This window comes from Camponotus vicinus, unplaced genomic scaffold (genome assembly GCF_025532165.1).
Source record: "Camponotus vicinus isolate PSW18456_S1 unplaced genomic scaffold, iyCamVici1.0 SCAF_2, whole genome shotgun sequence".
In the NCBI taxonomy this organism is placed as follows: domain Eukaryota; kingdom Metazoa; phylum Arthropoda; class Insecta; order Hymenoptera; family Formicidae; genus Camponotus; species Camponotus vicinus.
The window spans coordinates 21,505,154-21,532,835 of NW_028141956.1; the positions used below are offsets into that span (position 1 = coordinate 21,505,154).

At 32.9% G+C, this 27,682-nt stretch overlaps 4 protein-coding genes and 2 pseudogenes across 7 annotated transcripts in view; 1 reads left to right on the forward strand and 5 right to left on the reverse strand.

Annotated features, from left to right (window-relative positions):
- The window catches only part of LOC145967378 (uncharacterized), a 102,654-nt pseudogene that overhangs the window by 22,695 nt on the left and 52,277 nt on the right, over positions 1-27,682 (reverse strand). The gene's annotated exons all lie outside the window — the stretch shown is intronic.
- LOC145966930 (uncharacterized) lies at positions 2,963-6,315 on the reverse strand (annotated as a pseudogene). The gene is made up of 8 exons (XR_014437240.1): positions 5,846-6,315; positions 5,578-5,707; positions 5,273-5,495; positions 4,467-4,938; positions 4,168-4,388; positions 3,758-3,917; positions 3,537-3,636; positions 2,963-3,242 (listed from the first exon to the last, which is right to left on the reverse strand). The product of XR_014437240.1 is annotated as an uncharacterized LOC145966930 (transcript).
- Positions 8,183-12,571, forward strand: LOC145966473 (kinesin-like protein KIF18A). Its single transcript, XM_083090548.1, has 3 exons — positions 8,183-8,499; positions 8,617-11,217; positions 12,412-12,571. Exons 1-3 carry the CDS (start codon positions 8,486-8,488, stop codon positions 12,449-12,451), a joined length of 2,655 nt encoding a protein of 884 aa, XP_082946674.1. The 5' UTR covers positions 8,183-8,485; the 3' UTR covers positions 12,452-12,571.
- Positions 12,744-13,659, reverse strand: LOC145966475 (uncharacterized). The gene is made up of 3 exons (XM_083090552.1): positions 13,388-13,659; positions 13,109-13,292; positions 12,744-13,028 (listed from the first exon to the last, which is right to left on the reverse strand). The coding sequence occupies exons 1-3, from the start codon at positions 13,645-13,647 to the stop codon at positions 12,996-12,998; spliced, it is 477 nt and encodes a 158-aa protein (XP_082946678.1). The 5' UTR covers positions 13,648-13,659; the 3' UTR covers positions 12,744-12,995.
- Mrps35 (mitochondrial ribosomal protein S35) lies at positions 13,608-15,397 on the reverse strand. Of its 2 annotated transcripts, XM_083090550.1 has the most exons (4): positions 15,010-15,397; positions 14,599-14,940; positions 14,324-14,478; positions 13,608-14,227 (listed from the first exon to the last, which is right to left on the reverse strand). In XM_083090550.1, exons 1-4 carry the CDS (start codon positions 15,122-15,124, stop codon positions 13,961-13,963), a joined length of 879 nt encoding a protein of 292 aa, XP_082946676.1. In that variant the 5' UTR covers positions 15,125-15,397; the 3' UTR covers positions 13,608-13,960. The 2 variants fall into 2 exon arrangements, with proteins under 2 accessions (XP_082946676.1, XP_082946675.1); XM_083090549.1 differs by having other exon boundaries at positions 14,324-14,940; positions 15,010-15,396.
- LOC145967188 (uncharacterized) lies at positions 24,725-27,439 on the reverse strand. Its single transcript, XM_083091841.1, has 3 exons — positions 27,277-27,439; positions 26,299-26,550; positions 24,725-26,145 (listed from the first exon to the last, which is right to left on the reverse strand). The coding sequence occupies exons 1-3, from the start codon at positions 27,437-27,439 to the stop codon at positions 26,117-26,119; spliced, it is 444 nt and encodes a 147-aa protein (XP_082947967.1). The 3' UTR covers positions 24,725-26,116.

The window sequence follows — 27,682 nt, forward strand, 5'->3', positions numbered from 1 at the left end:
TATCACATTGTGACAATATGCTATGCTCGATTTTTGCTGCGTTTCTGCTTTCAACAGCTGGTAAAATAGGTCGTGTTCTATTCTTGCCGTATTTTCACCATCATGATGTGACAGCAGATCATGCTCGATTTTTGCTGCGTTTCTGCTTTCAACAGCTGGTAAAATAGGTCGTGTTCTATTCTTGCCGTATTTTCACCATCATGATGTGACAGCAGATCATGCTCGATTTCTGCTGCGTTTCTGCTTTCAACAGCTGATAAAATAGGTCGTGCTCTATTCTTGTCGTATTTTTACCATCATGATGTGACAGCAGATCATGCTCGATTTCTGCTGCGTTTCTGCCGTCAGTATTGGATATGATAGATTTTGCTCGATATTTGTTACATATTTGCTGTCATGACATAATAATAAACAATGTTCGATTTTTGCTGCATTTTTATTAACATATTATATTGGCAAGACGTGCTATCAGAAATTAAGCTTAATGAGGACGCAGCAGATCGGAATCTGCTGCAAAGTCATGATTGAATTTGCTGGCATACTGCTGGCATACTGCTAGCATTTTGCTATCTGGGCCCCAATAGCCAAGTCTGCTAAAGCAGATCTTGTCAGGTAATTTGTTACAAATTTTTGTCGACAGAAAGATTACAGAATTGATGCAGGTTCTGATATATCATGTGATGTCCGCAGAATGTCACAGAAATATAACAAAATCTGTTCACATAACTGGACAACAGATTATCAACAGAAACCGAGCAGAACTTGTTGATATAATTGACGGCACATTGATGGCAGAAACTGAACAGGATCTGTGCGGCGCAATTTTGACAGCAGATTGGTAACAAAAATCGAGCAGGATCTGCGCAATGAAATTTGATATCAAATTGTTAGCCGAACCTGAGTAGAGCCTGCTAATGTAACTGACGGCAGATTGATGGCAGAAATGGAACAGGATCTGTGCGGCGAAATTTGATGTCAGATTGCCTGTAGAAAGCGAGCAGGATTTGCGCACACAATATCTGATAGCAGATTGACGGCAGAAGCAGAACAGGGTTTGCATGATTCGATAGTTCCTTCGTTTACCGCTATGTGATATACTTTCTCGCAATCAAATCTCTGTCAAAAATATATATAAAGTCGCGATTATTAATAAAAGATCAAAAATATAGTAACTATTTCTATCACTTTAATTTCTGACATCTGATACAAGCAAATAAGATTCAGAATATTAAACTGGTTGGAATCAATAGGATAAATGGAAAATTATTCATTTACTGCTTATTTGAAGCATAAAGGAAGAATTTAATTCTAAATAAATTATATCTCAAGTTTTATAAGTTAAATTTAATTATTTTCACCATTTACTTTATTATTAATTTAATTAAATTGAGTCCTTTACTATGTGAGATATAACTACGATATAACATATTACATATTATATGTTGTATTAAAAGAAAATTGTAATTAATCGATAACTCACCGATAATAGTTTTATTTAGCATCTGTAATAATTTTATTGTATTTATATTACTTATTTATATGAATGACCAGAAGCTGCAGATTCTCGGGATCTGCTGCCAATCTGCCGTCAGATTACGCGCGCGCAGATCCTGCTCGGTTTCTGCCGACAATTTGACGTCAAGTGATGTTAGCAGATCCTGTTCGGTTTTTGCTGACAATCTGCTGTCAGATTCTGTGAACAGGTTTTGCTAGCAAATTGTGAGCCTATTGCAGACATAACGGATGCCAATCTGCTAGCAACTTTTGTGGAAATCTGTCGCCAATCTGCTGGCAAATTGCGCGCATTTTGCTTACTGGGTAGTATAGATGTCTGTGGTGCAGTCCCACGTAGAAGAAAAAGCGGAACGGAAAAGAAGTATAGTGGGGGTAACCAATCAGAACGTTTCTCCAAAAGACATCATACCTAGCGTTCTCGTATGTATGTACACATACCTAGCATATCTAGTCTTTCTTATTCATAAATAAAATTTATAAATTTATTTTTATATAAAATAATGTCATTGGTAAATTTTTTTATTATAATATAAAATATGTGTGTGTGTGTGTGTGTTTTATTTTCAGATATATATATATTAAATTTTGTAACAATTTATTACACTTAACATTAAATTAGGTGAAAATATATTATTCTGAATAAAATATTTGTTACAATATAAAATGTAATTTTATCATTGTTTCATATAAATAGTTTAGTTTAATTTTATATTTTCATAAAATATAAAAACATAACAAAATTACACTAAAATAATACCCGTACGGCATTTTAGATTTCAGATACATAGCAGATAGATAAAATTTGAAATGTTGCTATATAGCAGATATATAGCAATACATATAAATTATCTATTAAATACATATTTAATACCGATAAATGTCCGCGCTATGGATACGTAATTTACGTTACATATCAGATACATATGATTATATATATTCGATACGTATAAAATACGTAAATTATATATTTCATACGTATCTGTAATATTGCAAATACGCGCCTAAAATGTATCATATAGGTTATTTATTCATATACACATACAGGGTATCGATTGTGTAACTTTTTCTAAAGTGAAAACGTGAAAAGTGAAGAATTTCTTCCCATCACACATCGATTTCATTTTAAAATCAATGCGTGATTGGCGGAAATTTTTCACTTTTCACGTTTTCGCTTTAGAAAAAGTTACACAATTGATACCCAGAGCGTTTTCCAGCAAGCGATACAAACATAATATTACACAAAGTATTATTCTATCTTTTTTCAATACCAATGAACAAAGATAGAATGATTCTGTGTAACACTGTCTGTGTCGCTTGCTGGAAAAAATTTATTTTTAAAACTAAATAAGATATAAACTTTTTTTAATTATTTTCTTATTAACTTATTTATTTTTAATATTATATATTTAATATATAATATATTTTTATAAAATATATATATATCTTTCTATAACATTTTTGACACTATATTTTAGTTATAATAGTATTTTAATATCACATATCATATCAGTCTATATATCAGTATATAATATCAGTATATAGTAGTTATTTTAATATCACATATCAGTCTATATATCCATATATAATATCATGCAGTATATAGTAGTTATCTTAATATCACATCATATCAGTCTATATATATATCAGTATATATAGTAGTTATTTTAATATCACTTCATCACTCTTGATGTTGATCAGTTTGATCAGTTCGGTTTTTTTCTTTGTCTCTGAAACAATCAATAAATTTAATGTTTAATATGTAATATTGTTGTTAAATATAGAAATATAATAAAGACAAAAAAGAAAGGCGTTTCTATAAAATATACATATAATTACAAGGAATCTTTCAAATCTTTTAATATTTGTTTGAATATTATTTTGAATAAAAAAACAATGAATAATGAATACAATGAATGTTATAAAGGATTATTAGAGACAAATTACATTTAAAAAAGCACCTCAATTAATATTCGATTTTTATAATAAATATTAATATTTATAAAAATAAATATAATACTTACGCAATTCTGCGAACACGTGCAGGAGCTTGAACAATCCAATTGTTCATGAGTTTTGTTATTATTTCTTCGGTTGAATTGGTATCATGTAATCGAACAACAGCTACAAATACATATATAGTATATCAATTTATAATACTGTACATATAATACTATAAACATTATCATCATAACAATTGTTAATTTCAAAAAACAACTATAACGACGTATACTTGAAGTCTTACCCATAATTAAATTAACGATTTTAAAATTGCGAAATGTAGTTTTTCCTCGAGCTCCTTTCTAACTGTATGACATTAATATGTCATCCTTTATTCATGTTTTGAAAATGTTTTTTATCATATCTTGTAAATTTGTCCCGCCTTTCAATTTCAAAAAGTCTCTCTAAAATAATTTGAAATATGTAAATTATTAAAATAAAAAATGAAATTTGTAAATATGTAAATATGAAAAATATACAGAATGGTATATATATATATATATATATATATATATATATATATATATATATATATATATCAAACGACTATATATAATCATTCACATAATTATTTAATAATTATAAATAATATAAATTATAAATATAAAGTATTATTAATAATTATAATTATTAAAAGTAAAAATGGACATTTACCATTTTCACGAAAAACTCTTCATTTTTTAAATTTTCTTCAAAAAGTTGCAGCTCATTAATCGATGAAATAGTGTTGAATGTAAAAGCTTCTTCATTTATATTATTTTCTTGATTTCTAATGGTTTGGTCTGTTATTTTATTCTCCAATCTATTGAGCCTTTTATCAATGTATGTTACTTCAACCAGGATGCGATTAACTTTTTTTAAAATTTCTTTCAATACTAAAAATTAAAATATCATGAATTATATTTTAAAATATTGTATTTAAAAGTCATTACCATAAATTTAATCCTTTTTACCTTTTTGAGATTGATCTTCATTATTTTTATTTGTTAACTCTTCATATTCATCAATGAAATGAACATTATCTTTATCGTTAAAATCTTGATTTTTATTTTCTATCTCTTTTTTCTTATGTTTAGTTATCATTTCAGTTTCTTGTTGATGAATAATCTGCTTTTTCTTTTCAATTTGAACCATTTTGACTTTTTCGGGTGCAATGATTGGATTTTCAAAGGTTGCCAAAATCTGTGCAGACTTTTCCGAATGACATTCGAAAAAACAATTGTTGTGATCCAGAAAATTCCTTCGGATCTGGTAAAGGAGACAGTAGATCCACTTCTGTACCAGAAGATTCATCATCAGATGATGTAAAATTTTTTGCAGTAGCTCTGTCATGACGTGTTTGTTTAATACTTTCTTCATCTTCAGTATTTATGTCGGATATATTTTCGGCCATCCTTAACTTTTCTTGGCCTCGTTCAAAAGTATCTGAATATAACAATGACAATTATATATTGACAATTATAAATACAAAACATAGACAATTAAGAGTAGTGTGAATTATATGTCGATAGCTTGATATTAAGAAAATATTTAAGTTTTCAAATGGAATTAATTCTTTCTTTTATGCAATAGCAGTTCAATGAATCGATCCAATAAAGTCAACAAAAGTAACTTTTAATTTCATTTATTACATATCATTAATATAGACTCTTGTTTACATTACTTTAATTTTATTTATTGGATCAATATTGCCAAGAAAAAAAAAAGAATTTTTTTAACACAAAGATAAACGAGTTTTAATAAATAATTGTAAATATACCTGCTGAAGCAAAAATGCGTAGAACATCATACATTGCCCAGCCAGCTTTTACATTTTTTAAATCCGGTAGTTCTTTATTCCGTATAGCCTTATTCAGCCTCTTTTACACATCATAATTTGGATAGAAGCAAACCTGTTGCTTTTTAATAGATTCTTGCAACCAGTTATTAGGGACTAGTGCTAGCCCGTCATGGAATTGAACTACATAGAAGTTTTCTGGAAACTACCAACAAAAAATATGTATAATAATGAATTAATTTATTGACAATAAATATATTACAGTCATGTGCATTTCTATATATTACCTGTAAGGAAGATTCTTTTCTTGTTTTTTGGGAAGAAAATTGCTCGCACCTCGATTCAGCCATATCCAATAAGTGTATTAGAAGTATTGGAAACCACGGTGTAAAATGTTTAAAACAGAGAACACATAACCTGCAAAAATTAATCACAATTTATTATATACAATTAGTTTTATTAAAAATAGTGACATGCAATATTACATATACATAAAGTTTAGTTAATTTTAATTAAATTTTGAAGTTATTTAGATGTGTTATATTTTAAATATACCTTTCTACAAAATCTCGAGTGTTGATGAGACGAATGCACAGACGAATGTGAATGAATATGGACAAGTATCGTGTCAAATAGTCACAAATGCAAATTTTCTTGATTACGTTTATATATAACTTTTTCCTTTATTGCCACTTGATGAGTAATGTAGACAAATAGTATGCAAACCAGCACACGTAAATTGCACGTTAGTCGGATGAAAGCAACGAAGTTAATTATAATCGTGAGTCGATCAATAAGTCGATAACCAACTAACGAAATATTGATTTATTAAAACCAGAATGTTGTCAATCATGTTACGATGGAAAAATAGAAAATAAAAAATAATTTCTTTTCACTATGAACAATACAGCGTATAGAACCATTAATTATGTATAATAGCATATGTGTGTGTGTAAATTTATAATGACAGTTTTATTGCGAACATATAATTAAATATTAATTAAATATTAATTCTTGCTGTTCATTTTAGCAATTATCGCGTTATAATATTTATTTTTTTTAATTTATTTATTTTATATTGTGTTTATATTGTTAGATTATATATACTAGGCCGATATTCATAGTCCGATCTTATATTTGAGATCGTCTTAAGTTCGAGCTTGAAATGCTACGCAGCCATTTGATTGGTTGAATGAGGTCTTAAGTCACCCTCGGACCAGACTTAAGACAATCTTAAATATAAGATCGGACTATGAATACCGGCCCTAGACCGCTAACTTGCGTCAAATACATGTCCACGAAATTTATGTACTAAATTCTCACGCATGCGTAACGTTGGTGGACAGCAGTCACGTTTGTGATTGGTTGATGTTATGTACAATGTACATAAGTATGTAATTTGTATATAAACTTACAGTTGAATATAAGTTATTTTTAAATAATATATAATGTTCTTCGTTTTTAATTAAAATTTATCACAGCGTTTAAAGATAAAATATATCAAAATATATTTAAAAGGTATATGATATAATTAAAATCAAGATTAAAAATATATATAGAAGATTAAAAATATATAAAGATTAAAAATATATGTATATAACATTTATATATATATTTATATTTATTTTATTACAAAATTAAAAGTTTATAATGTAAAAAGTACAAAGTTTTAAGGTGAAAACTTAAATATTAGCTGGCTACAAGTGTCCATCATATTAATTTTCCACCAATATTACGCATGCGCGACCGCCATATTACATGGTTGTCGGGGACACATTTTATGTACAAAATCAATGGGAGTTAGCGATCTAGTTATAGTATAGATATCTGTGGACTGCACCCTTAGGCTGATGGCAGAGAATGAAATGTAAGCGCTTACATCTGTCGTAGTCGTGAACGTAAAGTAAGACAGAGAAAAACGTATACGTAAGTTGCATGTACGTTTTTCTCTGCCTTACTTTACGTCCATGACTACGACAGACGTAAGCGCTAACATTTCGTTCTCTGCCATCAGCCTTAATGTAACTTTGATCAACTCTGATCCGGTGGAAACAGGCAAGCCAACTTGACTCTAATCCTACTCTGACCCAACTCTGACCCGATTCGAACTCTCGGTGGAAACTTAGTCAATGGTCCATATTCTGAATCCTCTTTTATTGATAAAAGTGCCTTTAAAAGTAGCTTATAAGCCTTCTGATTGGTTGTAAGCCACTTTTAGAGGCACTTTTATCGATAAAAGAGGATTCAAAATATGGACCAATGGGTGCATCCAGAAGCACAACCGCTCACTGAGCGGCTAAGTAGCAATTGAATGTGATTGGTTTCTATCTTTGAATTCACCAATCACATTCGAGTGCTACTTAGCCGCTCAATGAGCGGTTGCGCTTCTGGATGCACCCAATGACTGTGATTGATCAGTAACATCTAGTAAACTATCCCGGAGCGATTGAACCCGACAAGTCGAAAACGCTATGGCCGGTATTCATAGTCCGTTCTTATATTTAAGATCGTCTTAAGTTCATCTTTAGATATTGTATGTATCATTTTATTGGCTATGGATTATCTGAAGATGAACTAAAGACGATCTTAAATATAAGACCGGACTATGAATACCGGCCTATAAAAACCATATTTGATAGTTTCTGGGGAAATTTCCCCAGAAATTGCTAAATATGGTTTTCCAATCAGCGTCGAATTACATCGGAAAATCTAGTAATGTTGCCTAACTGTTGTCCGCTGAATGCGGCCAATTAGTGCATTCAGCGGACTCAACAGTTGGGCAACATTACTAGATTTCCGATGTAATTCAACGCTGATTGGCCGGAACTGAAAGTAGAAACCAATCACGTTCGATTACTACTTAGCGATTGAGTCCGCTGAATGCGACCATTCAAAAACGTCATTTAGTTTGTCGACCCTGCAAATGATTATGTCAACGTTATTAAAACATTTTAAAATTCAAAACCGTATATAAAACGCCAACGGCTTTTCGCGTGTTTTGCTCGATATTGAGTACTATATTTAACGATACGCGTTGGTTTTGACACAAATTTGTTTCGCGACAAAAGTCGCTTCGAATGGTATTCACGGACACTAAAGATATAAGAATCCTGTTGTTGGAATCGATGAAATATTTTCAAAGTTGCAGTAATAATAGCCTGTATCATACACAGCCATATCACGATGTGAGAATTGATGAGAACAATTGAGTAAGCGTCATTCTGAGTAAACGTGTTTAATTCTGTTTATTATTTCATCAAAGTATAATAATATATCTTGTTTAACAAAGATATTCATAAGATAATAAAAGCATTAATATTTTGTAGACAACATAAAAACAACATAAAAAAAATGGTTTTCAACAAGAAGGATCTTGAGAAGGCATTCTCGCCTAATAGAGCTAAGAAGTTAACGGAAAAAAGACAATTATTGAGTAGTGAGTCAGTGAAGCCAAGTACAAGTGGCACTGCAATTATGCAAACTCAGGATACTTCTGAAATATCCATCAAAGTAATCGTCAGAGTTCGTCCACATAATGAACGAGAGTTGCAAGATAATAGCAGAACAGTAGTTGAAGTCGTTGACGATAAGATGTTGATCTTTGATCCAAAAGAACACGAGACACCTTTCTTTTTTCACAATGTAGCACAAAAAGGTAGAGATATGTTGAAAAAACAGAACAAACAGCTACAGTTCATTTTTGACAGGATTTTCAGCTCAACAGCCACCAATACTAATGTGTTTGAAGGAAGCACCAAGAACTTGATTACCAGTCTCCTCGATGGCTACAATTGCTCTGTGTTTGCTTATGGTGCTACTGGTGCTGGCAAAACTCATACTATGTTGGGCAATAAAGAGGATCTTGGTATTACATATCGTACTGTAGCAGAACTCTTCTCCGAGATCGAAAAACAGACCAAACATCGCGAATTTCACTTAGGTGTATCTTATCTGGAAATATATAATGAGAATGTGCAAGATTTATTGCATAAGTCGGGCCAATTACACTTGAGAGAAGATGGTAGATGTGGAGTTGTAGTTGCTGGTTTAGAACCAATCACTATCCAAAATGCTGAGGAATTACTATCACTCTTGGCAGAGGGTAATAAAAATCGCACTCAACATCCAACAGATGCAAATAAGGAAAGTAGTAGAAGCCATGCAGTTTTCCAAGTATATATCAAGATAATTAATAAGTTAGATAGTCAAGTACAGCGAGTCAAGCTATCTATGATCGATTTAGCAGGATCTGAAAGAGCCTCGGCTACTGGTTGTAAAGGTGTAAGGTTTAAAGAAGGCGCTAACATTAATAAATCTTTATTGGCCCTTGGAAACTGTATAAATAATTTAGCAGATGGTATAAAACATATTCCATATAGAGATTCCAAACTCACAAGGCTACTAAAAGATTCACTTGGTGGTAATTGTCGTACTGTTATGATAGCTAATATTGGTCCCTCTAGCCTTACTTATGAAGATACATATAATACCTTAAGATATGCAAATCGTGCAAAGAAAATCAAATCACATGCCAAAAAGAATGTGTCTTGCGAAATGCATATTGCTGGTTATATCAAAATAGTGGAGGAACAGAAGAAGGAAATAGATATTTTGAAATCAAGATTAGCAGCTTTTGAAAGTGGAACGTTACAATCATCACTAGCAAATAAACCAAATAAATTGATGTTGGAAATGCACTGCAGACTTACAAAATTATATGAAAAGAAGAAGGATTTGATTGAAAAATTGCTGACTTTGGAAAGTTCTGATAAGATTTTAGCCTGCAGGATACTTTACAAAAAAGACGCGGATGAAAGACTGCATAATCTAACAACAGCTATTAATTGTGTATCAGTGGAAGAACAAAATGCTAGTGGAAAATCTCGTATTAACAAATCTTTACATTATTTCCAACGTCAAAAAGATTCTCTTAAAACACAAATGCAAGCGATATGGCAGGAATTATGTTCAGTCGAGACAGAAATACAAGAAATAAATATTTCCCAACTAAAAGTTAAATCTTTTGATGAGAATTTACAGAGTAAATTGTCTTTACAAATTTCCGACATTGAAAAATGTTGGATTTCCAATATGCAGCACCACATGAAAAAGTTTTGTAATCTCCTGCAATGTGAGAGGCAATCAGTTAACACTATAATGAAAGTAATGAGTAATACATTGCAAAATTATTATAATATCGTGAAAGGCTATGGAACAATGACTGATAAAATGCAACTCGAATTCAAAGAATTAATAAAGTTGCTTGAAGGTTTCCGAAATATTAAATGGTCTGATTCAGACACAATAAACGATGAGGAAAATTTCAATGTATTTACTTGTTTGAGTATGATAGGAACGGATCCATTAAATAATCCTATGCCAGCAGTTGCGGTAATATCGGAAACAAATGATGAGGAATGCGACGATCGCAATACAAATATTTTAAATTCTACTTTCGATGCTACTGCAAGTGAAAGAAATGATATTGATAATATCACTAATCTAGGTGACGAAAGCAATAGTCATGAAAATAATATATTAAATGACAAATTTGTACAAGAAATTCCCCGTGAGAAAACTATTTCAAAAATGACAACAAGGAAACGTATCTTGTCTGATAAAAATAGTGAAAACAGCAGCACACCCCCAAAGCAAATAAAAAAGCTATTGATGAATAATAAAAGTATTGTACAGAATGGTCGAGTGGATAAGGAGAATACGAATAAGCAAAAACCTACTCAAATGAGCGCTAAAAGTATTGCCATTTTAAATAAGCTAAAGAGTAACACAACTAATTTTACACCACTTCTATCTCGGCACAATAATGCCGAGGAAAAAACAGATGTGGCGCTTAAGGTGATACGTAATAAAGAAAGGCGCGGCCTTATGATGACGCACCCGTATCATAAATCTGTTACTGGAAAGAGGTAAATAATAGAGAAAATTTATAATGTAAAAAGTTAATTTATCAAATATTAAGAATTTTTTACTTTTAATTTTGTATTTTTTTAGTACTTTTTAGTATTTCTAAAACAGACAAAAGTTTTAAATATATGCTAGTAATGTCAAAATATGAGATATAATTCAAATTAAAACCGAAATTTATTCTTAGACAAATTATTTACAAAAAAATTTATTTTTCACATAATCTTCGTGCACTTCCAATGTAATGTTTTTAATATTTGAATAATTTGAAAATATATAAATCTCTTTCTTTAGAAATATAGTTATAAAAATTATATAAATATAATGGAAAGAATTTTTTAGCTGTAAGAACCAGATTTCTTATACAGCTTTAGAATTAGATGAGAGAATGATTTTCCTTTTTTTTTTTTTCCCAAGTATTTTGCCCAATATTTTAGAAAAAAAACTTCCTAAACCGAAATGTACGTAAAATTTCTGCTGCTTAACGTTTTCATTATTCAGAGACTAAAAACTTATGTGTTATACAATATAAATATTAACGCTATTACTTTGATCTTGCCTTGATCTCTTGACTTACTGAACGAATTGAATAATAATTACAGAGAGAGCAGATATGCCCTTCTCATTACTAGTGACGTTACTTGATTTTATGTTTGAGATTTTAAGCAATAAATAAATCTCAGTTTATATCTGAACTATTCTTTCATAGATTTTATATACACACTCAGGTATACGCGTGCACGAATATTTAATACACACACATATACATATACAATATAAAGTATCCTAAAACTAAACACACACATCCATTTAATAATAGATTCTCTTAATTTGGGAACGATTTTTTCCCGGTGAAAATATCAAGATATCAATAATGATTAAGAAAAACAAATTTTTTACAAATTAAACATCTGGGGAGAGAATTAAAAGATTAATAAAACTACATTTTTTAATTAATTTCAGGTGAAATTTACTTTAATAGATTTTTAATTTAAGATTTAGTTATAAAGATATGATAAAAAATGGAAAGTTGCAAAAAAATAATGATCTCTTTTGATATATTTTCGTTAAAGAAAATTCGTCTCCAAATTATTTTGCCTAGAGTCTATTATTAAAAAAATATCCAGTTTTATATAGACCACTTGTATATATATTTTAATAATTCATAATTTAATAAATAAAATATTTTATTACAGACTTACTCCAGCTCTACCATCTACTAGAGTTCCATGGTAATATTAGAGAAAAAAATTTGAGATATTTTTTCAATGCAACATTAGAGCTTATGCTAAATAGTTATAATTTTAACAAGGATCTATCAAGCAAATCCGAATAAAATATATATATAAAACTGAACATTGTCATTTTTTTCTTAAATAGATCTCTTGACTATACATTTAAAGTCAACTATATAATAAAATGACTACTTTAATATTATCTTATGTTTTTCAGCTTAAAAAGAAAAATATGTATAAGTGTAGTAATGCAATATATCAAAAGGTTTAAAAATAATTTTTGTATAGCTGTAAATTTTTTATTATATTTTATGCATTTGTATACATGTGTGATGTAATTATAGCTTTGAAAAGTTATTCAAGATTAATCAAAAGAAATTTCGTCTGAAACGGAATAAAATTTCTATTGTGTGCACAATATGTCGACTACTTGTATTTTTATCACAAAAAAAATTTTTTAAATCAATTGTATAATAAGAAACGATAAGAATTGCTGTATAAAATTGTACCATGTAAATGGCAAAAAATTGTCATTATTTTTATTTTCAATTATTTTCTAAATCTTCATTAAGATTTTCCTGAAAGTAAATATAATGTTTTATCGTTTTATCATTTTATATTATTATTAATACATTGTTATCCAATTTGAAATACTTACGTATTCCTGCAAAGCGCGTGACATATGTTTCGAAATTTCTGGAATAGTTAAATCTATAGTTGATTGTCGACCACTAATTATCGTTGGCAAAATTGATCTCGAACGATCAAAGAGGGAAGCGAATGATTGCAATAGAAATGCTAAAAATGCTAATGACGCTAATATACTAATAGGATCGAAAGCCCTAAAATATATGTAATATTATTATAATTGCAAAAAAAATTACATTTAAATAAAATAATGTTTAATATATATTTATCATATTTAAAAAATACTTACGAGTAATAAGCTGGTAAAGTAGACGAGTCAAATCCACCATAGTAACTACGTTGAAGATTCGATTGTTGCCTGCCATAATTGTGAGGATTTATATAAGGTAAAAGTATATTTTTTGATTCGCTCTTATATGTATCCGATAAATAACATAGAGGTGGATTTTTACAAGATGATGCTTGGCTTGTAATTGTCTTGGAATGAACTGCATAAATTTCACAAAGAATCTTGTCAAATATACCGAGCAGCAACGAAATTTTCAGCATTTTTTTATTTGTCTGTTTACCTCACATTTCAACAATAAGATATCAACATTTTTGACGCGTTATATATTAGGAATATCCTTTCATGCTCCAATTGTTAAAATTACTTAAATTATAGTAAATTCGAATACAATTACAGACAACAATTCTAATTCTCTCATTATATTGTTATAACATGCATGTCTTACGAGTGTAAAATTGTGCATGGCAAATTGATTTTTAAAGTAGGACACCCTCCTCTCTTGTTTACAAAAATTGTAGGAAATGATAATACCACTAGTAAAATGATGAATTTAATTCGTTTTGCTACTCTGGTTCAATCTTTATTGTCACATTTGAGATTTAACAAATTTTTAACAGCTTCTTTGTATTTGTTAATTGAATATTGATCTTCACCATTGTTTATAAGATCTGAGACTGCAATTTTATATTCTGTTGCGTGTGGGATAATTTCGTAATCGTAATCAGTTGGCGGTATCGGCCATGTATATAGAGTTACTAAACTCGTACGACTCTGACTAGTGTCCCAATCGAAATATTCCATATCTGCAATAGATTTCTCAGCTTCCCAAGACTCTACTCTCTACAATATACAATATTCGGGAATTATGTATAATGAATTAAATTGTACTTATTTGCATTTATTCTTACTTATTTGACTACTGTTAACATTACTTACCCAAGATTCATGATATACTGCCATGAGAAGATACCAAGCATATTCTAAATTCTGTTTTCTAAGTGGACATCTATCAGCCGTAATTGTTATTATATCTGTTTCTGGATTATATTTATTTCCCAATAATCTTAATAACTTATCCTTGGCATGAGTATCTAAATAAAGTGAGGATAGTTTTACTTGCAGATTCACGATCCTAGCAAGTGGATCTCTGATAGTGGGCGAGGAGTAGCAATAATCGGATGAAATAATTTCAATGGGAAAGTGTTTCGTACATATTTCTTCATTTTCCAAAACTGTAGGCCACTTTGTGCAAAATTGTTTCAACGCTTCGCAGTGCCTCTGAATTGCCGGCGGTGTTAAATGCAAGAAATTTGGTATTTTCATGAGCTCAGCGTTGGCATATTTGTTGGGTGGCGCATTCTTTTCCTGATATCCTTGACGTAATGGTAAAGGTACTGAAGCAGGATGAAAGGTTCGAGCACCTGGCCATACTGACGGCCAATCTTGGTCGGTAGGCATATCCGTAGCTCTCGGTGGTGGTACAGAAGTTTTTCGTGTTTTTCGCTTCTCCTGCATAACTCTCTTTTGTGGGTAAAGCTCCAGTACGCGAAATTCTGAAAAATGAAGATACGTAAATTCTTTTGTTTCCAATAGATTAGAATAGATAGGTAATTAGTACTAACGTTCCGGCCCGATGCTGTTCGTTTCCAAAAGGTTCGAGCGTGTCGCGAAAAGTTTCAATACTTTCAATAAACTTTGAGGAAGACTTGCTTTAAATCTAAGCCTGAATGATAACATTTTTACATGCGTTGAAACCACAGACTTCTATATAGGCCGTGTTCCGAATTTACTGCCAGTACTGAAAATCTATAGTTTACGTCACGTATATTATAATTAATACGTAAATATACAATTTCAGATCAGTCATGGCCTTCACACATAAAAGGCGATTTTTGGCGTCCTTCTGGTATAACAACCAATGTGTACCAGAGTGTGTTACACATTGATAAAACATACGTACGTATATATGTTTTATCAATGTGTAAAGGGTCGTCTACAATGGCCGTAGCATAAGGTTGTAAGGCCGTAGGGCTCGTTCCCATTGAGCGCGTCATGCGTCGCGTCAACCAGCGTGACGCGCTCAGTGGGAACGAGCCCGTAGTCGTAAGAAATTGGGTGCATCCAGAAGCACAACCGCTCACTGAGCAGCTAAGTAGCACTCGAATGTGATTGGTGAATTAAAAGATAGAAACCAATCACATTCAATTGCTACTTAGCCGCTCAGTGAGCGGTTGTGCTTCTGGATGCACCCATTGACCAATCCCAGTTGAAGTTTAGGAGAATAATCAACTGTGATTGGTCAATTTCTTACGACTACGGCCTTACAACCTTATGCTACGGCCATTGTAGACGACCCTTAAAGCGTCGTCTACAATGAGATTTTAAGGAGACTTAAGGCGTAAGACTTAAAAAATTGACCAATCACAGTCAAGAATTAAGAGAATACTCGACTGTGATTGGTCAATTTCTTAAGTCTTACGCCTTAAGTCTCCTTAAAATCTCATTGTAGACGCCGCTTAAGACATTCTGGTACACATTGGTTGCTATACCAAAAGCACGCCAAAAATCGTCTAAAATTTCATAAGGTCGATTCTACAATAGCTGTCGTAAGTCGGGTGTCGTAAGAGTTGACCAATCGTATTCGATTATTCTTCTCTAAAATCAACTGTGATTGGTTAACTCTTTTGACATCCGACTTACGACAGCTATTGTAGAACCAGCCTAAGGGCCTCCGCACAAGGTGTTCCGTATCGCATTACGTTACGTTAAGTATAGATCGTAAATTTAACTCCGTACGTAAAATTAAACTTCAGTCAACGCCACGGTCTTACATACAGGTCTGGAAACTCAGGCCTTTTTTAGTGGTGGGGGAGGTCTCACTTAGTGTGTCCGTTTTTCGACTAGAAGTCGCAATACGAGCGAGAGAGACAGAGATAGACGGCAGTAGTCGTTCTCTCTCTAACATACGTCTAAATGCGACTTCTAGATCGCAGCGAACCTAGCAGGCAAACTGTGAACTCCCGAAAAACGGACACACTAAAAGGTGGAAGCACATAAAATTGCAGGAGCACATAACCATAAGCATAAGAAAATTGATTGGTTCATTTTCTTATGCATATATTTGTGGACCAATCAATTTCCTTATGCTTATGGTTATGCGCCTATGCAATTTTATGTGCTTTCACCTTAAGTGAGACCTCCCCACCACCGGAGTTTCCAGACCTGTATGTAAGACCGTGGTCAACGCACAGAAGAAATCGTAACGTAAAGACATGTCTTTACGTTACGATGACTGAAGTTTAATTTTACGTACGGAGTTAAATTTACGATCTATACTTAACGTAACGTAATGCGATACGGAACACCTTGTGCGGAAGCCCTAAGCACGTAAGACGTAAGCGTAAGGAAATCGACCAATCACGGTCGAGCAGTAAGGCAGCCATATTAAAACGTAAAGCGTCGTCTACAATGGCCGCAGCATAAGGTTGTAAGGCCGTAGTCGTAAGAAATTGACCAATCCCAGTTGAAGTTCAGGAGAATAATCAACTGTGATTGGTCAATTTCTTACGACTACGGCCTTACAACCTTATGCTACGGCCATTGTAGACGATGCTTAAGAATTCCGATTTGTTGATTTTCTTACTGCTTACGTCTTACGTGGTTATGGAATTTTATGTGTGAAAGGCTTTCGCACATGAAATTCCATAAGCACGTAAGACATAAGCGTAAGGAAATCGACCAATCAAGCGTCGTCTACAATGAGATTTTAAGGAGACTTAAGGCGTAAGACTTAAGAAATTGACCAATCACAGTCAAGTATTAAGAGAATATTCGACTGTGATTGGTCAATTTCTTAAGTCTTACGCCTTAAGTTTCCTTAAAATCTCATTGTAGATGACGCATCACGATCGAGTTTTGAACCCTTGGAGGGGCTAATACTTGACCGTGATTGGTCGCTTTCCTTACGTTTACGTCTTACGTGCTTATGGAATTTCATGTGTGATGGCCAGAAGGCCATCACCCAGGGCTGCGTTCGGAAACATCACCCGAGTGCCCCCGGGTATCATTTTATCCTTGTTGTTCACCGAATGTTAAACAAGGATAAAATGATACCCGGGTACACTCGGGTGATGTTTCCGAACGCAGCCTAGTATAGTGTATGTTCCGATGTCAGATGTCTCGCCTTGTATCAGAGAGAAGAATGAAGCCCCTTGCACAATGCTAGGCAACAGGCAAGAACAGAAATAGTATCTATTCTCTGCTCCTATTGGCGAATATTTTCTGTTCTGCGTAATTATTGGTGAATAGTTTCTATTCCTTATTTCTATTGCCTGTTGCCTAGCATTGTGCAAGGGGCTTGAGAGGTGTCACGGCCCGCTTTTAGGTGATCCCTGAAAGCGATATGCCCTCTGTGGACCTTAAAAACGTGCACCTAAACTACGAAGCCAAGGTGCACGAATGTTCTCAGAGGATAACATATAAGGTGCACAATTTCTGGTTCTATTCCATGCTATGTGCAGTGTTCCGATTAGGGATTCCGTGCGCGCGCATGTGCGGCTCTGCACATGCGCGACTTTTGAAATTACATTGTAATCTCACGGTCGCGCAAGCGCAGAGCCGCACATGCGCGCGCACGGAATCCCTAATCGGAACACTGGCTATGTGCACAAAATGTCGGTAGCACCAGTGCTGTATAGCAAGGTGCTTACGTATATCAAATAAATTTTAATATAAATGAGAAATGACGAATTTGCGATCCTCTCTCTCTCTCTCTCTAGATATATATATATATATTCTTTTTTTTTTTATTTTTTTTATGCAATGAGCAGCGACATATTTTTTAAGAACAATCATATGTTTTCTTTACATTAACTGATTCCTCTTATTATTCTATGCATAAAATTATTAAAGTAAAATAATTGAAAAATGAACATTTTATCAGATATCTTATAATTTATATAAAATTATGTCAACTTAAAGAATCAAATATCTCGTTAACTGTTCAATTTTTGACTATCCTATCTTTATAACTTTTTACACGGAATATTGCGAGGAATCGATTTATATAAAAAAATTAGGATGGTTCCATTAAAAAATATGAAGATAATCTTGAAATCTCTGAAACGCTTCCACTAACGAAAACAATATTACTAGCATATCATGGTCCTTTTAATCGTACAATTTTCGTAATTACAATTTTTTCATATCTGTAAAAATAACGTAGATATTTCAAGTGAGCAGTTATATATACAGGGTGAGCCATTTTAATTAACGCACGCAATTATTTCGGAAACAAAGCATTTTAGAGAAAAATGTTTCAGACAAAAGTTGTTTGGTTTCGAGGGGGCCATAAGATGGTATCATTGGTTTGACCTTGAAGAGTTATTTGAAGGTCACATGAAGGTCACCTTCAATTTCTTAAATGGAACCTACTATTTGTCATTGCATATTCTTGTAGCTTATCTCGAGAGCTTTCCAAAACACTATAATTAAGTACCTTTTCGTTAAGTACTTTTTGAGTTATGAGGCTTGAAATAATTTCTTAATTTTACATAAACCGTAAAATATCTTGTAAAATATTCATTTTTCGATTATCTTATCTTAATACTTTTATGTACAAAATAATGAGAGGAATCAATTGGTGTAAAGAAAACACATAGTTGTTTTTAAGAAAAAATATGGAATTGTTAATTGCAAATTATATATTTTTTCTTACAAACAACTATGTGTTTTCTTTACACCAATTGATTCCTCTCATTATTTTGTACATAAAAATATTAAGGTAAGATAATCGAAAAATGAATATTTTACAAGATATTTTACGGTTTATGTAAAATTAAGAAATTATTTCAAGCCTCATAACTCAAAAAGTACTTAACAAAAAAGTACTTAATTATAGTGTTTTGGAAAACTCTCGAGATAAGCTACAAGAATATGCAATGACAAATAGTAGGTTCCATTTAAGAAATTGAAGGTAACCTTCATGTGACCTTCAAATAACTCTTCAGGGTCAAACCAATGATACCATCTTATGGCCCCCTCGAAACCATAAAACTTTTGTCTGAAACATTTTTCTTTAAAATGCTTTGTTTCCGAAATAATTGCGTGCGTTAATTAAAATGGCTCACCCTGTATATGTGTGTGTGTGTGTGTGTGTGTGTGTGTGTGTGTGTGTGTGTGTGTAGCGTATACGGGAGTTATGTGAGCAAGTGAGAAGGAGTAATAAGGAGTAATAAGAGAGAGCGAAATGGCAATAAGAGCGAGCGAGATAGCAATAGCACGAGCAACGAAGACTCGGAAATCGAGTCTTTCTTGCAGCCTGGCATACTATTTCTCTCTCACTCGCTCCTATTACTATCTCGCTCGCTTCTGTTATTGTTTCACTCGCTCTTACGTACTCATATACTGTCATGCTCATCTCGTTATCAAATCTGCCGCCGGCAAACGGCCGATGACAAATTGTGACAAATAAATAAGTTAATCATTTCAAGATATATTTATAAAGGGTAATTTTAATGGAATAATGAAAATTTTGCGATTAAAATAACATCAAACACGGTATCAATCGGATAAATGTAGTTAAATATATAATCAAAATTTTTATTATCAGACCAATTAAAAATTATCCGATTTACGTCGTGTTTGATATCATTTTAATCGCAAAAATCTCAATAATTCATTAAAATTACTTTCAAATGGATAAAATAAAAAATAGGAGTTTCAGTTTTTATTTCAATTTTGTATACATTTTTGTATACATTGGTCGATTTCCTTACGCTTATGTCTTACGTGCTTATGGAATTTCATGTGCGAAAGCCTTTACATACAGGTCTGGAAACTCAGGCCTTTTTTAGTGGTGGGGGAGGTCTCACTTAGTGTGTCCCACGGTCTTACATACAGGTCTGGAAACTCCGGTGGTGGGGGAGGTCTCACTTAAGCCTACGGCACACGGTACAATTTTTCGTACTGGATTTGATAAGATTTAGTAAAATATTAGAAATGCTGCATTCTGATTGGTGCATTTTTAGTATTTTACTAAATCTTATCAAATCCAGTATGAAAAATCGTACCGTGTGCCGTCGGCTTTAGTGTGTCCGTTTTTCGGGAGTTCACAGTTTGCCTGCTAGGTTCGCTGCGATCTAGAAGTCGCATTTAGACGTATGTTAGAGAGAGAACGACTACTGCCGTCTATCTCTGTCTCTCTCGCTCGTATTGCGACTTCTAGTCGAAAAACGGACACACTAAAGGTGGAAGCACATAAAATTGCAGGAGCACATAACCATAAGCATAAGAAAATTGATTGGTTCATTTTCTTATGCATATATTTGTGGACCAATCAATTTCCTTATGCTTATGGTTATGCGCCTATGCAATTTTATGTGCTTTCACCTTAAGTGAGACCTCCCCCACCACTAAAAAAGGCCTGAGTTTCCAGACCTGTATGTAAGACCGTGGTGTGTCCGTTTTTCGGGAGTTCACGGCTTGCCTGCTAGGTTCGCTGCGATCTAGAAGTCGCAATGCGAGCGAGAGAGACAGAGATAGATGGCAGTAGTCGTTCTTTCTCGTAGTCTGCTTTAAGCCGACGGCACACGGTACGATTTTTCGTACTGGATTTGATAAGATTTAGTAAAATACTAAAAATTCACCAATCAGAATGCAGCATTTCTAATATTTTACCAAATCTTATCAAATCCAGTACGAAAAATTGTACCGTGTGCCGTAGGCTTAACATACGTCTAAAATGCGACTTCTAGATCGTAGCGAACCTAGCAGGCAAGCCGTGAACTCCCGAAAAACGGACACACTAAGGCCGGTATTCATAGTCCGTTCTTATATTTGAGATCGTCTTAAGAATCCATTCAACCAATCAAATAGCTGCAATGCGGTCATTGATTGGTTGAATGGGTTCTTAAGACGATCTTAAATATAAGAACGGACTATGAATACCGGCCTAAGTGAGACCTCCCCCACCACCGGAGTTTCCAGACCTGTATGTAAGACCGTGGTTACCTACCAAGTCCGCGCATGTGCAGTTCATTTTTACCCACGCTAATATCAAATCTGCTGGCAGAGGGTGCTTTCCAATTACAATATCCCTAGACACTTTCGCGCACACAGTGACACAAAGGTCCATATTCTGAATCCTCTTTTATCGATAAAAGTGTCTCTAAAAGTGGCTTATAAGCCTTCTGATTGGCTATAAGCCACTTTTAGAGGCACTTTTATCGATAAAAGAGGATTCAGAATATGGACCAAAGTGCGTTCCAATTCCCATAATTGTTGACACAACATTACACATCCCTACTCAGCTCGAGGGCTACTAGCAGGGAGAAGCCTGAGGGCCGCTTCGACCAAACTCCGATTAAGGCTGCGTTCCAAAATTCCTGCCAGTACTAAAAATCTATAATTTACGTGACGTACACTATAGATTTTCAGTACTGGCAGTGAATTTTGGAACACAGCCTAACTCAATCGTTGATAAAAGGGTTGTCAACATGACAAAATAATTCAGTGTGACCAATTGTATTTCTAACAATATCCAGAGAGAAGCCAATATAGGCCGTGTTCCGAAATTACTGCCAGTACTGCAAATTCTGTAGTGCACGTTACGTGTATTATATATTTTCAGTGCTGGCAGTAAACTGGCAGCAATTTCGGAACACAGCCATAATTGTAGAAATACAGTATATTGTCAGAAATACAATTGGTCACACCACGGTCGTGTATACAGGTCTTGCAACTCTAGTGGTGGGGGTGACTCACATCTTGAATCCGTTTTCAGTTCATCGCTTAACCGTAAAGCCCCTTGCACAATGCTAGGCAACAGGCAATAAAAACAGAAATAGTATCTATTCTCTGCTCCTATTGGCGAATATTTTCTGTTCTGCGTAATTATTGGTGAATAGTTATTATTTATTTATTTATTTTCCATTAATCCTTGCCTTTCGGCTTAGGATAGACTTCCTGTTCAATACATCAATCTTTACAGTATTTATACTTATATTTATATTCATATTCATTTTATTTTATTCCATATTATCATACTATTAAACTATACACTCTAAACTCAGTCTTTATTCCTTTGTATCTTTAAATCTTTAAATCCTTAAAATCTTGAAATCATGAAACAAACTTAAACTTAAACTTTTCTTTCTTTCCTACACTTTAACTTTTAAACTCCTAAAATTTGAGAACATAAAACCAAAACTAAAAACTAAAAACAAAAAAAAAAAACTTAAAAGCTCAAAAAGATAAACTCAAAAACTCATAAATTCAAAAGCTCTAAAACTTAAAACTTAAAATATTGCAAACTTAAAAACTTAAAAACTTAAAACTTAAACCTAAACCTAAAGACTTTTACTTTACATCGCTTTATATATTTCAGTCTCAAAATTCCGTCTGCTTCTCTTTAGTTTGAAATCCTTTCTGTGCTTCCGTCTCTTTTCCTATTTCCTGCTGCTTTCTCCTTTCTCGTTCTATCTTTCTCATTATTTCCAATCCTCTGCCTTCCTCGCTTAGAAAATCTTCACTTTGTATGTTATCCCTTGTCGCCTCACATTCTTTTAACACATGTGTTAGGCTCTCCTCTCTGCGTCCACATACTCTGCATGTCCTTTCTTCTATCTCTCTCCAATATTGACCTCCTCTTAGCTCATTTCCACATCTGTATCTTGCTATTAAACTCCTATCCTTCTTTTTCATTTTTCCTTGTAGATACTTTGGTAAGTCTTCTGTTATTATACCTTCATATGCGTTGTTGTATTTTGATTCCTTGATTTTCTTCCGTCTTCCTTCTTCTTCTTTCCTCCAGATCTTTGTCAATACTGTATTAACTATCTCCTGGTTTCCTCTCTCTCTCTCACACTTTATTTCTTCTTTATCTATTCCTATCCTTTTTAGTAGATCTCCTCTTGCCGCTTCCCATTTTCCTTCTTCTTTCTTCGTTCTTACTTTTTCTAAATCTTTTATACATTTGACGACTAATTTCTTTCCAGAATTCCTTGCTTTCTCTTCATAGATGATTGCTCTTCTAGTTGCTTCTATTTTTATTTCTATCATTTTTGTTTCTTCTACTAGAATATAATTCGGTGTTCTTCTGTCTAGGCCTAATATCCATTTCACATATTTTCTTTTAATTCTGTCTAATCTCGTTTTATTTTTCCATCCCCATACTATATTGGTGAATAGTTTCTATTCCTTATTTCTATTGCCTGTTGCCTAGCATTGTGCAAGGGGCTTAAGAGTCGCCGTGATCGGGTGTCCACCCACGGGTGCGAGAGAGATAGAAAATGATTTTTCTCTGTTACAGCGCACTGTAATCTAATCTCAGTTTATTATATAACTGTATTAATGAAGTTATAAGAACTGTAAAATTAAATAGACTAATGATAAAAATGCAATGGAATTAAAAATACACCAATGACTAATAAATCATTAAACATTAAGCATATTTTATACTCAAATGGGGGCGTATTTCCGTAAATACTGCATAATTATGGCAAAAATTGGCTAAATATTATCTTTTTTTACAAAACATTGATAATTTCAGAGAAAAGTGCGTTTGTAATATGCAACGATATCTCTTGCGCTCGTGCGAAGCACCAGGGTGTGATAGATACTCTTAAGTGTTATAGAAAAAGATATAGGAAAAAAATAATAACGCAATATCGTAAAATATATTATTTTAATAGTTTTTTAATTTTGACTGTTTCTTTTTTTTAACAAACTGTACTGGCAACAGTAAGTTTTGTTGATGAGCACGTTGCCTCATTGAGATTCCCACTCGATCGCTGCGACATATGATGGCAAAATCAAACACTAAAAACTCCTTCAAATTGCGAGTCACTCACTGTACCTAAAAAGAGCCTGAGTTGCAAGACCTGTATACACGACCGTGGTTTGGTCGAAGCGGCCCTGAGAGGGGCCATGCCGTCATTTTTCGTGTGACGGTTTCACCAGAGAGAAGCCTGAGAGCGGCCATACCCCTAATTTAGGTGGAACCATAGACATAGGAATACAGATACCGAGCATAAGTTCCGAGATAGGCGAGAGGGGTGAAGCCAAAATGCGGGAGGGAATGTGCCTGCTTTCTATTGGCTACGAATCTGCGCATGGTCTGTACCGCTATATATGAAAAAAGAATAAAGGATATTCGTAATATGATTTAATAGCAAAAATGTGTAACAAAATATATAAAAATTTATAATTATTCTGAAATTAAAATCAAGGATAAAGAATGAATTTTGAAACAAATTAAATTAATAAACATAATGAAAATATTTATGAATCAAGATACAAAAATTTCTTTATTGTCCTTTAAACAGTACAAGTTTATTAAAAAAATGGCGTTTGCTATTAGACTTATCTATACTATTTAAAGCGAGGTAATGTAATCTAATTTTTACATATTTTTGAATAATGGTACGCAATAAATGTACGGCATGATTTTCCATCGCTAATTGGTGGTCGTGCACATGATCATTTAACTCGTTGAATATATTAATTTGCATAAATTTCTTTAAAACGAATCGTCATATATTCTACGTTATATTTTCGTTTCAGAAATATTTCACTTTCATGAATGATACTTCGAATTTCTGATTCACATTTACGTGCAATTTTTATAACATCACTGGAAGGTTGTATTAATCCTCCACGATTTTTGCGATTTATGAAATTATTTCTTTCTGTTTTTGCTATTAATACGGCCAAACAATTTTCGCAAAGTAAACTTTTTTGTAATTGTTTAACAATATATCCAGCAATATATTCTATAATATTATGTGAAAACTCTGTTATTTCTCTAATATTGGAAACATAATTATGATCACAAAATGTTTGTAAAGTGTTTTTATTTTCATCGAAATTTTCATTAAATTCATCATATAATCTTGAAAATCTACTTGTGGAATTAATAATGTCTTGTGATTGTTGGATTTTACCGGCTGATGAAACATGTAAAATAGATATTTCCTCTAACGGTATACAATTTCCCGTATTCGAACTCCGTATGTCTGAGTGAACTAGAATTTTTTCATCGCTGCTTTAAACTGCCTCACCGTGGGATTATTATTACCTCCTCCATGATGTCTTAAGCACCCAAACAATAACTCTACATGATCTTGACTTAATTTATAAAATGGCAAATACTTTAAAAATTTGTTTTTTTCGCAAAGCTCTTCATACAATATGAATGCACTTTCAATACAAATTAGAAAACCTAGAAACCCAGTTTTTCGCCGAGATTCAATTACTAATTCGCCATTATTATTTTTCAATGATAATATGTACATTTTGCATTCATTTAACTTGTCTTTTATAAAATTAATATTTTCTGAACTTATTGCTTGCTTAAGTCCAGCCTGGCGCATATTTTTTGAATTTAAAATATCAAATAAGTCATTAAAATTTAATAAAAACTGAATTGTTCCGTTGCATGACTCAAATTCTTTTAACATCAAATCATCTTTACAAAATAAAAGTGAATCGGCTACAGACTTACTGAAAATTTGTGTTGCCAATCGAACTTTCATTTTTTGTTTGAAATAGTTAACATGAGCACTTCGTAATTTATTCCCTAAGTGCATTTCCTCACTTTCCTGCAATTTATGTAAAGTAAAAATATGAGACCATTGTATTTTTTGATTATTTATATCAATCAAATTGTGGATGTCTCCAAAAGTATTGCGCACTAGTTTTAGCATGTGATCAAGAAAAGCTACAATTTTGTCACTCGTAACTGGATGTGGAAATGACGTCTGCAAGGAGGAAACATTGTTAAAATCACAACCAAGGAGTTTTAATACACTAAAATTGGTTGGGGTTGGGCAAAGCTGCCTCATATTGCTTAGGCACGGGTTGATTAGTTTGCTTCTTAATGAAGCGTTTAAACATTGCACTTTTTGACGCACCTAAAATATTCATCACGTCGGCCTGTGTTTCATTTAGCAAGTGTTTTTCCTTTAAGACACGTAATACGTGTTTCAATGAAGTCACTTGATCAGTAGATCGACGTAACTTTTGTTGAAACGGTCGTAATTTTTTTGCATGAATCTTCTTCATATTTACAATTTGTTGTTTCAATCTTTTCTTTTCTGGAGAATTATAAATTAGTTTTGGTGATACCATTTTTGCTTTGTCCTCTTTTGATGTTGATGGTTGGGCTAAAATGCGAATAACAATAACGAGAAGTAATATATGTAGATATTCAAAATTATTTAAAAATTATTGGATTACACATTTTTAAGACATAGATAATTTTTCAACATATACATGTATCAAACAATTCATTTTCGGCTCTGTCTTCGTTGATTCTAAAGGGCGATGCTTGTGGACTAAGTCGAATTTCGTCGATTCTAAAAGACAATGCATTTGGCCTAAGTCGAATTTTCGACAGATTACTTTTATCTAAGGATTCTTGTTTGAAATGAGCAGAACAAATACGTGCACCATTTGGAATGGGTGACGAATTAATACCGAAAATATCGAGCCACAAATTGCGAATTGTAGCATCTTTCGGAAAACTGAAGAGAAAACGATATTTGAAACAACAATTTTCAAAATGAACAAATAAACAATAAATTTTAAATTAAAACAAACGTGTGAAATGACACTTGTGTATTACGAATGCTATTTATTCTTTTCTTCCAATTTTGGCAATCTGATCTGTTTTTACAAGAAGGCACATAGCATAACACCATTTTAATATTTTTAGAACAAAACTATAAATTTAACTGAATTTTTGTAAATTCGGTGCACAAATAGACTGTTTTTCAGTTCACTGAATTATAGTTCTACGTGGTTAGGTTAGACTTCACGTAGTTCATGCAGTTATGTATATCATTGCGCTTGCGCAAAATAACAGCCAATCAAATTTAGGCACAATTTACCTAGTCTCACCGTCCCGCAATGGCTTCCCCCCCGCGAGCAAGAGCTCCGTCCCTTTATTCCTATGTCTATGGGTGGAACCCGTATTTGAAGCGCCTCTATGTCCACAAAACGTGGACATTGAACTACATAGCCATGTCCATGAAACTTTTCAAAGGGTAACATGCTATGTTCACGATTTGTAGTTCTGTTCCGTGCTATATGCACAAAGTGCCGGCAATATGACTGCAAAAATATGAATGCAAGACAAGTTATGTATACATCTTTAATGTAAATAAGTTTGGTGGTCTCTCTTTCTCCATATATGTATATATGTATATCGAGATCCCTCTCTAAGAAAGGCATATTATTGACATTGTTGCCTCTTTTCCGCGATGCTGATTGGTTATTGGTCGTCAATAGTAATTT

What these genes read in the sequence shown, in the direction of transcription:
- LOC145966475 (XM_083090552.1), bottom strand. Translation starts at nt 13,647, where the DNA reads ATGCTGAAAATTTCGTTGCTGCTCGGTATATTTGACAAGATTCTTTGT. An exon ending in ACTTTACCAGCTTATTACTC is followed by an intron (nt 13,293 to 13,387) that starts GTAAGTATTTTT and finishes CATATATTTTAG; the next exon opens with GGCTTTCGATCCTATTAGTA. An exon ending in CACGCGCTTTGCAGGAATAC is followed by an intron (nt 13,029 to 13,108) that starts GTAAGTATTTCA and finishes ATTTACTTTCAG; the next exon opens with GAAAATCTTAATGAAGATTT.
- LOC145967188 (XM_083091841.1), bottom strand. Translation starts at nt 27,439, where the DNA reads ATGTTACCCTTTGAAAAGTTTCATGGACATGGCTATGTAGTTCAATGT. An exon ending in TTGCGGGACGGTGAGACTAG is followed by an intron (nt 26,551 to 27,276) that starts GTAAATTGTGCC and finishes TTCGCATTTTAG; the next exon opens with CCCAACCATCAACATCAAAA. An exon ending in CGACGTGATGAATATTTTAG is followed by an intron (nt 26,146 to 26,298) that starts GTGCGTCAAAAA and finishes TCCTCCTTGCAG; the next exon opens with ACGTCATTTCCACATCCAGT.
- Mrps35 (XM_083090549.1), bottom strand. Translation starts at nt 15,124, where the DNA reads ATGTTATCATTCAGGCTTAGATTTAAAGCAAGTCTTCCTCAAAGTTTA. An exon ending in GAACAGCATCGGGCCGGAAC is followed by an intron (nt 14,941 to 15,009) that starts GTTAGTACTAAT and finishes TTCATTTTTCAG; the next exon opens with AATTTCGCGTACTGGAGCTT. An exon ending in CAGTATATCATGAATCTTGG is followed by an intron (nt 14,228 to 14,323) that starts GTAAGTAATGTT and finishes TGTATATTGTAG; the next exon opens with AGAGTAGAGTCTTGGGAAGC.
- LOC145966473 (XM_083090548.1), top strand. An exon ending in AAATCTGTTACTGGAAAGAG is followed by an intron (nt 11,218 to 12,411) that starts GTAAATAATAGA and finishes ATTTTATTACAG; the next exon opens with ACTTACTCCAGCTCTACCAT.